Below are 12,029 nucleotides of genomic sequence, written 5' to 3'. Positions count from 1 at the left end.
CTAGGTCAAGGTATTTTATATCATCAATTCCCTTAGATAGTCTGGTATGTATGGACTTTTTCTCAAAAAGATATTTTAAGTCCATAAAATAGAATAATAAAGATTAAAATAATAAGAGCATCAATTGTATTGAGATATAGTTATCTAAATATTTTTAAAGGACTTCAGGTTAAGAACTCTTGATCTTCAGTGTTCTTCCCAAATTTGATATTCTGTAATTTCTGTGAAACTTCAATAGAATTTTTTTTAAATTTCCTTTTGTGATGAACTTCATAAAAAAATCCACAAACACGATTATCTCCATATATATAGAACAGGAAAAAAAAATTTTTTTTAATTCTATGAATCTAGAAATCACTATTACATAGTTTGCTTTTTTAAAAAGTATATATTAAATTTAACACATTAAAAACAACACTATCCTATTTGTATCCTCTTGTGAACTTACTTCAGCTTTCTTCTACATATTTTTAAAGTGTTTTTATGACAATTTTTTTCATCTCCATTGGGGCACTATTAATTGATAGAATATACTAGACAAGTTTGACCCAATTTTTACACTCAAACTTTTAACTATTCCTCTAATCAACCTCTCCCCATTCCATGTAGTACACCTTTATTCATCTCACACTATCTCTTTTCTTCCTCACTGGATTTACTACTTCCAGTTCCAAACTATTCCTAAGGTTTGCCATTGTTGTATTATTTTTATAATTCCTAAGGGATAACTGAATTAACATAATAATTTTAAAAAGTTAACAACTATTTAAGAATAAACAAGCAGAATTAAAGAGTGGTGACGATCTTAGTTCTTTCTGATGCCAACTTTTCTACAGAAAATTTATTTTTTATCTTCACTATTTCTTATTGTTTTATGATTATTTCACAATCTCCATTTTCCCCCTCCATAATTTGAAGAGGATAATATTTAACCTGCAAAACCTGTTATTACAATATTCTTAGCACTTAAAGGCATTGCACATAAATTGGAAACTCAGTATAGTGTTAATGAGCCAATAAAAGGAGAAAGGAAGGATAGGCTGACAAGTAGGTAGGGCAGATTAGGGAAGGCAGTAGTCAGAAGCAAAATTTTGAGAATGAACTGGGTGAAAGGAGGGGGAGGATGAGTGTGTGTGTGTGTGTGTGTGTGTGTGTGTGTGTGTGTGTGTGTGTGTGTGTGTGTGTGAAAGAGAGAGAAATAGACACACATAGAAAAACTAGGGTAAATAGAAAACAGGATGGAGAGAAATAGGCAATTACTAATAAGTATAAAAAATTACAGCAAATATTTCTGATAAAGGCCCCATTTCTCAAATGTACAGAGAAATGAGTCAAATTTTGCAAAATTAAGTCAATTATCAATTTATCCAATTGATAAATGGTGAAAGAATACAAACATGCAGTTTTCAGACAAAGTAATCAAAGCTATCAATAATCAGATGAAATAATATTCTAATTCTCTACAGATTAGAAAAATTCAGATTAAAATAACTGAACACCATTCCTTACCTATCAGATTGGTTAATATGATTGAAAAGGAAAATAATAAATATTGAAGATAATGTAAGGATACTGAGATACTAATGAACTATTGATTGAGTTGAATTGATTCAATCATGCTGAAGAGCAATTTGGAATCATACCCAAGGACCATACCTTTTGACCCAAACTAAGTGTGTATCCCAAAGAGATTAAAAAAATTTAAAAAAGGAAAAAGAAAAGGACTTATATGTAACAAAAATATTTATAGCTATTCTTTTAGTGATGGCAAAGAATTGGAAATTCAGGAGATGCCCATCAATTAGCAAATGGCTAACAAGTTATGGTAAATTTGTGATGGAATACTACTGTGCTAGCATCAGAAAGAAGAGCAAGATGCTCTCAGAAAAACCTGGGACTGACGCAAAGTAAACTGAGCAAAAGCAGAAGAGTTTATACAGTAACATCAATACTGTCCAATGAATAGTTGTAAATGTCATAGCTATTTTCAGCAATATGATGATCCATGAAAATTCTGTAGGGCTTTTGATGAAAAATGCTATTAATCTCCAGAAAAAGAAATTATAAAGTTTAAATGCAGATTGGAACTTTTTTCTTTCTTTTTTTTTCTGAGTTTTTTTTAGTCTGTGTTTTCTTTTACAACATGATTAATATGGATATATATATGCATATATATATATATCATATGCATATCTGCATGTCTATAATCTATATCAAACTGTTCTTTTTCTCAATGGAAGGGTGAAGACAAGGAAAAGAGAAAGAGGATCTAGAACTCAAAATTTTTTTTTAAAAATGTTAAAAATTGCTTCTACATATAAGTTAGGGGAAATACATATATATATTTCTTAAAAAGGGAGAAATGAAAAAACAAAAAGCTAGGATCAGAAAAATGAATTTTCAGAGTTCAGAAACAGAGATAGCACTGTTATAGGTGATGATGCTAAAATTTAAAAGGGTAGCTAAGAGAGAATAAAGATAAATGCCATGGAAATTCAGAAGGTTGATGAAATTTGAGGCTAGGATATTGGAAGAGACCTCAATATATAAATATACACAGATTGCATCAAGTGGCAGAGGGAATATTCCTTCCTCCTCCTGGTCACAATATGTCAGAAATTATGAGAGTAGTATCCTATGCTAAAAAGAAAAATAGTACATGTCAAAAGAAACCAAAATGCCATTAGCACAAAAAAGGAAAAAACTATGAGAGGAAGAAGTTTTAGATGAGAAATTAATGTGAGATATATTTTCAAAGGGTGTATACACCAGGATACGAATTGAGGCATATAAGTACTAAAAAGGGGTAGAAAGAAGGTGAATGAAGATAAAAGAACAGTATTACCAGGGGAAAGACAGAAATTGAATTGAAGAAAGTTAAGGAGCTATTAAAGAATTGAGATTTTGCTAGCAAAATTTAAGTAATTCAAATTCAAATCTTGTAGAAGAAAAGAATTGGTACTTGTGGCTTCAAGTAAACAAGATAATTCCTCAAAAGATAAGGAATAGTAGAAAAGGTAACTGGAGGGTGGGGGAAGAGGGAGATTCATAAGGATTCATTCAGGAGATTCATAAATAGAAAATGATTTAAAAGTTAGAAATTAGGAGGTTTGGTTCTGGCTCTCAAAACTTAGAAATGAAATTATCTAGTCCAATCCCTGTAATTCTACAAAAGAAGAAAATGAAGATCAGAAGTGGTTTGCTAAAGCTTACAACTCTAGTTTCTATCTATTAAGGATATATGGGGAGCCCTGGAAAAGCCATGTTCCATCAGGATCAAATTATAAAGGATTTGAAAGCTCCAATAAAGTGACAGTTCCATATGCCTTTATATTGCATGTAAAAATTTATTTTATAATCTTTAAATTTAATCTCAGTACCTGGAGGTAGAAACTTAATTCATTCTCAATAAGGAACTTCTTTTGCAAAAGAAAAGGATATCAATATATTCATAAGCAGATTCTCATTATTTTGATCCTAGAGTAAACTGGAATTGGTTGATTTTACTGAGTAATTAAAAGCTTCAAAAAAAAAAAAAAAAAAAACAGGATTGGCAAATTTTTAAGAGTGCCAAAGAATGGCATAAGCTAAAAGTTTTAGTAGGGGAATAAAATTGTAACAGTGATATCAAAGTTTGGTTACCATTCCCAATATACAGCTCTATAGGGAGAAATAGAAATATATTGATTTTATGAAAATATAAAACTGATAGAGAATCTAGACGAGACTTCAGCAATCCGATTTCTTAAGAATTTTCAGCCAATCTACTTCCTCCCCCAATTTGCCAAGGAATTTTCACCTATTGCTCTCCAATTGTCACCTTGTATACTTCATCTTCAATCCAGTGGCCAAAGCTATTCCAAGTTTTACCCCATCTTTCCTCTGCACAAAAAAATGCAATACCTCTGAGTTGGTCCTATTGGAAACTTCTTATATTCTAGATCCCATTTTTATTTTAACTATTACTCTAAAAGACAAGACATTCTGTAGGAAGGATCTTTTCCTTTGATTTAGATTTTGATAAAATTGTCTCCTCACTAGGAGAGGCTTGAATCTCTTCTACTCATGGCTCCTTCTCCTGACAAACTTGATCTCTCTTGTCCTGTCCAACAGCCTCACCTCTAATTTCTGCTTTATAGCTAAAATAAAGTATCAAAACAAAGTGGGCCCCTTTCCCCAGTCTTCAACTAGGGCTCTGATCACTTCCTATTTTATAAATATAAGTCTTGCATTTCAGTTGTTTACCACTGGTAGAGTTTTAGCCACCTCTTTCCCTTGAATATTGCAAGTAAAAATAAGAAAAAGTACATAAAAATATAAAATTATTAATATATATTCCCATCCCATCAACAACCATATAAGCCAGTCACATAATAATAATTATCAATAATATATTCACACATGAGATGACCCAATGCTGAGAATTTATTGGGAAAGGAAGGACAGGACAGGACAAAAAAGGAAAGGAAAGATAGATATAGGTTTTGATCAGTCCAATGTTATTTCTGTTAATCTATAGTGCAAAGAAACAATTCACCTATGAACTTTTAATCTTTAATAGAAGAGAAAATTCTTAGATAAAGACTAATGAGAGCAACAACATTAGAAATGTATCCCATGTGGATAATACTTGGATTCTATTTCATATATCCTACGTAAACATTCTTCTCAATCTGCATTAAGAACAAAAAGTGTCCTATAGCAGATACTTACCCTCTGTAACTCCCATTTTTCAATAAGATGTTCTACTTCACCTCCAAGAACTACAGTGTTTGAGTCATTCAAAAGCAGGAATCCATTTTTTATGTCAATAATGCCCGAGAGTTTAACTTTGGTTCCAGGTGGTGTGTTCAGACTAAAATGAGAAACAAACACAATATATTATTTTGAACATTCCCTCTCATACTTTGAACATCAAGTTCTAAAAAAGTTAATCAGTGTAATATTAGATAGGAAGAAATAAATTGGGAAAACATTTTTACATTCAAAGGTTCTGATAAATTCTAAAATATATTAAGAATTGACTCAAATTTATAAGAATTCAAGCCACTCTTCAAATGATAAATGATCAAAGGATATGAACAGACAATTTTCAGATGAAGAAATTGAAACTACTTCTAGTCATATGAAAAGGTGCTCCAAATCACTATTGATCAGAGAAATGAAAATTAAGACAATTCTAAGATACCACTACACATCTCTCACATTGGCTAAAAAGTCTGTAAAAGATAATGACAAATGTTCCAGGGGATGTGGGAAAACTAGGACACCAATACATTGTTGGTGGAATTGTGAACAGATTCAACCATTGTGAAGAGCAATTTGGAACTATGCTCAAAAAGTTATCAAACTATGAATACCCTTTGACCCAGCAGTGTTTCTACTGGGATTATATCCCAAAGAGATCTTAAAGAAGTGAAAGGGACCCACATGTACAAAAATGTTTGTGGCAGCCCTTTTTGTAGTGGCAAGAAATGGCAATTGATGGGCAAGTCCATCAATTGGAGAATGGCTGAATAAATTATGGTATATGAATGTTATGGAATATTATTGTTCTGTAAGAAACAAGCAACAGGATGATTTCAGAGAAGCCTGGAGAAACTTACATGAACTGATTCTAAGTGAAACAAGCAGAACCAGGAGATCAATGGCAATAACAAGATTACATGATGATCGATTCTGATGGACGTGGCTCTCTTCAATAATGAAATGATTCAAACCAGTTCCACTTGTGCAGCAATAAAGAGAGCCATCTACAACCAGAGAGAAGGCTGTGGGAATTGAATGTGGTTCATAACATAGCATTTTCACTCTTTTTGTTGCTGTTTGCTTGCATTTTATTTTGCTTCTCTTTTCCTGGTTTGATTTGATTTTTCTTGTGAGGCAAGATAATTGTATAAATATGTATGCATATATTGGATTTAATATATATTTCTTCCATGTTTACCATATATTGGACTACTTGCCATCTGGGGAGGGCATGGGAGAAGGGAGGAAAAACTGGAACACAAGGTTTTGCAAGGACTAATGTTAAAGAATTTTCCATGCATTTGTTTTGAAAAATAAAAAGCTTCAATAAAAAAAAAGTTAATTAGTGTAAAGCCATATTACCAGTGACTGGAATACAAAGACAAAAATGAAATAATCATTGCCTTCAAGGAGCTCTGTTCTTTAGAAGAAAACAACAAAGTGTACATAAAATATATGGTGCAGCGAGGTGGATGTGGGTAAAGTATTGGGCCTAAAGTTAGGAAGACTCATATTCCTGAGTTTAAATCTGGTCTCAAGTGTATGACCTTGAGGAAATCACTTAACCCTGTTTGTCTCAGTTTCCTAAACTGTAAAATGGACATAACTGTAAAATTGTTGTGAGGATAAAATGAGATGTTTATAAAGAGATTAGCATAATGCCTTGCTCTCTATAATAGGCTCTCTATAAATGTTAGCTAGAATTATAGTATAAAATATTTGGGAATCCATCTACCAAAGAAAAGTCAGGAATTATATGAGAAAAATTACAAAACACTTGCCACAAAAATAAAATCAGATTTAAATAATTGGAAAGACATTCAGTGCTCTTGGATAGGCCGAGCGAATATAATAAAGATGACAATACTCCCCAAACTAATCTATTTATTTAGTGCTATACCAATCAGACTCCCAAGAAACTATTTTAATGACCTAGAAAAAATAACAACAAAATTCATATGGAAGAATAAAAGGTCAAGAATTGCAAGGGAACTAATGAAAAAAAACTCAGAGGAAGGTGGTCTAAGTGTACCTGATCTAAAGCTATATTATATAGCAGCAGTCACCAAAACCATTTGGTATTGGCTAAGAAATAGACCGGTAGATCAGTGGAACAGATTAGATACAAAGGACAAAAAAGGGTACATCTATAGCAATCTAATCTTTGACAAACCCAAAGATTCCAACATTAGGGATAAAAATTCATTATTCGGAAAAAACTGTTGGGAAAACTGGAAATTAGTATGGCAGAAATTAGATATGGATCCACACTTAACACCATATACCAAGATAAGATCAAAATGGGTCCATGATTTAGGCATAAAGAGGGAGATAATAAATAGATTAGAGGAACAGAGGATAATCTACCTCTCAGACTTGTGGAGGAGGAAGGAATTTATGACCAGAGGAGAACTAGAGATCATTATTGATCACAAAATAGAAGATTTTGATTACATCAAACTAAAAAGTTTCTGTACAAATAATACTAATGCAAACAAGATTAGAAGGGAAGTAACAAATTGGGAAAATATTTTTAAAAACAAAGGTTCTGACAAAGGTCTCATTTCCAAAATATATAGAGAACTGACCATAATTTATAAGAAACCAAACCATTCTCCAATTGATAAATGGTCAAAGGATATGAACAGACAATTCTCAGAGGAAGAAATTGAAACTATATCCACTCACATGAAAGAGTGTTCCAAATCATTACTGATCAGAGAAATGCAAATTAAGACAACTCTGAGATACCACTACACACCTGTCAGATTGGCTAAGATGACAGGAACAAATAATGACAAATGTTGGAGGGGATGTGGGGAAATTGGGACACTAATACATTGCTGGTGGAGTTGTGAAAGAATCCAGCCATTCTGGAGAGCAATCTGGAATTATGCCCAAAAAGTTATCAAACTGTGCATACCCTTTGACCCAGCAGCGCTACTACTGGGATTATATCCCAAAGAAATACTAAAGAGCGGAAAGAGACATATATGTGCCAAAATGTTTGTGGCAGCTCTTTTTGTTGTAGCTAGAAACTGGAAGATGAATGGATGTCCATCAGTTGGAGAATGGTTGGGTAAATTGTGGTATATGAAAGTTATGGAATATTATTGCTCAGTAAGAAATGACCAGCAGGAGGAATACAGAGAGGGTTGGAGAGACTTAAATCAACTGATGCTGAGTGAAATGAGCAGAACCAGAAGATCACTGTACACTTCAACAACGATACTGTATGAGGATGTATTCTGATGGAAGTGGAAATCTTCAACATAAAGAAGATCCAACTCACTTCCAGTTGATCAATGATGGACAGAGGTAGATACACCCAGAGAAGAAACACTGGGAGGGGAATGTAAATTGTTAGCACTAATATCTATCTGCCCAGGTTGCATGTACCTTCGGATTCTAATGTTTATTGTGCAACAAGAAAATGATATTCACACACATGTATTGTACTTAGACTATATTGTAACACATGTAAAATGTATGGTATTGCCTGTCGTCGGGGGGAGGGAATAAGGGAGGGGGGGTAATTTGGAAAAATGAATACAAGGGATAATATTATAAAATATATATATATATAATAAAAAAAAATTTAAAAAAAAAAATGTTAGCTAGAATTAAGGGCTGGATATTGAATCATCAGCACAGAAATGCTACCTAAAGTATTGAAGTTTATGGGAATCACCAAGTGAAATGGTTGAAAAGGAGAAGATAAGAGGGCATGAAATGAAGTTTGAGATCTAGATAACCAAAATGAGCAGACATTGCCTGAAGATTCAGCAAACAAGAGTTACAAGAATGAGGAGACCCAAGACAGAGTAGTGTAACAAAAACCTAAAAGAACAAACTATCAAGAAGAGGGGACTGACAATGCCAAAAGCTGAAGAGAGATCAAAAAGAAAGAAGATTAAGGTCATTAGCCTGGTAACTAAGGGATCATTGATAACCTTGAGAACAGAATTTCAATTCAATGATGAGGTTGGAAATCTTATTGTAGACAGTTAAAGGGGGAGTAAGAGGGAAGGAGTGCAGCCATCAATTACAGAATGGCTCTCTAAGAGGTAAGACACAAAAGAGAGGACAGAGGTGGTTAGCAATAACAAGTATGGGGAAGATTATCTGGTTCAAAAGGGGATTTTTAAAGATGTGAAGATATGAGCATTTTTGTAAAGAGCAGGGAAGTAAACTGTAGACAGAAATTGAAGATAAGTGACAATAAGGATGAGGAGAAAGGTTTGCCCACAGGACTAAAGGAAACAGTTGCACATAACTGATGTGAGATGAGGAGAAGAGACAGAACACTCAGCAAATGGCCTCCATGTTTTCACTAAAATATGAGCCATGCTGAAGCATTAACATATAATGGAATATTACAGTGCTGTAAGAAATCATCTATGTGATGAATACAGAAAAGCATGAACTGATGCAGTGTGAAGTAAGCAGAGCCCAGAAAAGAAGATTCATAATGATTACGATGACATTCATGGTATTCTACTTTTATATTTGAGTCTGACATCACTGGCCAGATAGCATCCAACATAATACATCTGGAAAAATGGAGAGAAATAAGCTCTGAGAAAGACCATCAGATTTGATAACTCAGTAATTTTGAAGAAAGGTTACTCAATTGAGAAGTGAAGAACAAAATATGTGAGAGGAAAGGAAATGAAGACATAAAGGAGATGACAGTTAAAGGGTCTCCATTTTCTCAGTAAACTATGGAGCTAATAAAAAATAACACTCATTTATGCAGCAATCATGGGGAGGCTTGTGGGAAGATGGCAAAATAGGTTGATAAATGTCAAGCTCTCTAAATTTCACCCACAAATAGAACAAATATGTGCCCCAAAGAGAATATAGACTGATGAAAATCAAGATTTGGCGTGGAACAGAGGTCCTCTGGGCACAACGCTAGAAGATCTGAAGGGGGGAGATTAGCTTCAGTGAAGTGTGCAAACACCTCTGGGCTAGCTTCACAGAAGCATAAAGGGGGGGAGGAGTATGGCTGAAGCCTCAACAGAAACCACAGAAACTTTCACCATCTGAACAGCACTTAGGGTCGATTTGGGAAGGATAGAGGGAACTTTGACTGGGAATGCTAGGTCCAGCTGTGCTAAGTAGCCCTGGAGGAGAAGGAACCAGAATCTAGTGAGTGCAGAAGGAGTGGGGCAGGGATGCTGCTGGCTGCAGATACTTGCTGGAGGGAGGAGCTCTTGGTTTGGGGTTCCAGGTCAGAGAGGAGATATGAAGGGAAGCCAGATGAACCATCCAACCCAGGATTAGAGATGTCTACACTAATTCCTCTTGTTGGGGGATTAAAAAACAAACAAACAAACAAAAAAAAAAAAAACTGGCTAATAAGAAAGAACCAAACTTATTATGGGAACTTAATTATGGAAACAAAGATGACCAGGGTTCATCTTCAGAGGAGTACATCAATTAAAAAAAACAAACAAATCAAAAAACAAAAAACAGCCTTCTATCCCAAGAAGTAACATGAAAGAATTTATAGAAGAACCCAAAAAAGAATTTAGAAATCAAGGAAAAACTAAAAATTAAAAAAAAAATCCAAGAATAAGAAAATTATGGGGAAAAAAATTAACCAGAAAAAGAGATACAGTCTCAACAAGGAAAACAACTCTTTGAAAATTAGAATTGGCCAAGGAGAAATCAGTGAATCTATGAGAGACCAAGAAATAAGAAAACAAATTATAAAGAAAGAGAAAATAGAATAGAGAATGTGAAATGTAAAACATTTAAAAAAAAAAAAAAAAAAAAAGACAGATCTGGAGAACAGATCAAGAAAAGAAAATATAAGAATTTACACTACCTGAAAACTATGACCCAGAAGAAAAAACAAAACAAAACAAAACAAAAAAAAAAAAAAAACCTTGACCCAATAATGCAAGAAATAATATAAGAAAATTATCCTGGAATGACAGAACATGAGGGGAAAGTAGAAATAGAAAAAATTCATCAATTACCACCTCAAAGAGATCCTTTGTGGGAAACGTATAGGAATATTACTGCCAAATTTCGAAACTCCTAGATCAAAGAGAAAATTTTGCAAGAAACAAGAAAAAAAATTCAAATATGCTGGAGTTACAATTAGAATTGTACAGGACTTATCGGAAACCACAATAAAAGACCACAAGTCCTGGAATCATATCTACCATCAAAAGAACTAGACTTGCAGCCAAAAATATTATACCCAGAAAAAGTATGTATAATAATACCAAATGAGAAAAAAATGGATATTCATCAAAAATTGCAGATTTTTCAGGACTTTCTATCAACCAAATCTGAACTTAATAGAAAATTTAAGAGCCAATTCAAAGACCAATTTCAAGTAACTCAACAAGAACAAATTATGTTTTTCATGTGGGGAATATATATCATTTGTTTAAGAGTAACATCCACAATAGGGTACCTCAAAAGAAAGATTAGGGCAGACATAAGGTAAAAATAATAATCATGTTATACAAATGAGGGGCAGAGAACGAATAGACAAAGGCATTAGAGGGGGGATGGAAACCTACTCATATTGGGAATAGATTAAACAGAAAATACTACATATATACCATAAAGGGTATAGCATCCTCCAAAATCTATAAAGAAATAGGGGGGAAGAATGGGCAGACATGGAAGCAAAGGGTGAGAGAAGAAGACAAAGTGATAAGAAGAGCTTAAATAATAGCAAGGTACGTTAAGGAACATAATTAAAGCAAAGAGGTAAGAAATAGAAAAGGGGTGTGTGTGTGTGTGTGTGTGTGTGTGTGTGTGTGTGTGTGTGTGTGTGTGTGTGTGTGTGTGTGTAGGAGAGGTGTGTGTATATTTGCATGTGTATGTACACATCTACATATGTATACATAAATATATTCTTTCTTAACTATAGCCTGCTGAGAGGAGGGGAGAATGAAAGAGGTAAAAAAAAGGTAAAAAAAAAAAAAAGAATAAAGTTAAAAAGGTGCACAGCAGAGAACAAAAGAACAATTTATAAGGAAGCAAAGAAAAAATGGACATTCATGAATTTCTTCTACTATGCATCATTTTTGAATCAGCTATCTTTGCAAAGTCATACCAATGAATAGCTAGAGATAAAAAGATCATATTTAATACAAAACTTAAAGACAGAATGCAACTTTTTAAAATGACAGTTAAATTTGATGAGTTAATAAAGAAAACTGAGATACAGAAAATGATACAGAAAAATTCCACATAAAGAAAATAACATTGTGACAATTATGCATTTTTTTAAACCAGGGCTGAGATTT

At 33.4% G+C, this 12,029-nt stretch overlaps 1 protein-coding gene across 1 annotated transcript in view; it reads right to left on the bottom strand.

Annotated features, from left to right (window-relative positions):
- Positions 1 to 12,029, bottom strand: part of TDRD3 (tudor domain containing 3) — a 170,778-nt gene that overhangs the window by 95,674 nt on the left and 63,075 nt on the right. The window contains exon 5 of the mRNA XM_074299217.1: positions 4,714 to 4,855. Within this exon, the coding sequence (XP_074155318.1) occupies positions 4,714 to 4,855 (142 nt within the window). The remainder of the gene's footprint in view (positions 1 to 4,713; positions 4,856 to 12,029) is intronic.

Source organism: Sminthopsis crassicaudata, chromosome 3, assembly GCF_048593235.1.
Source record: "Sminthopsis crassicaudata isolate SCR6 chromosome 3, ASM4859323v1, whole genome shotgun sequence".
Taxonomy (NCBI): Eukaryota; Metazoa; Chordata; class Mammalia; order Dasyuromorphia; family Dasyuridae; genus Sminthopsis; species Sminthopsis crassicaudata.
Note: the sequence above shows the minus strand (reverse complement) of the source record. Positions and strands in the feature narration are given on the sequence as shown.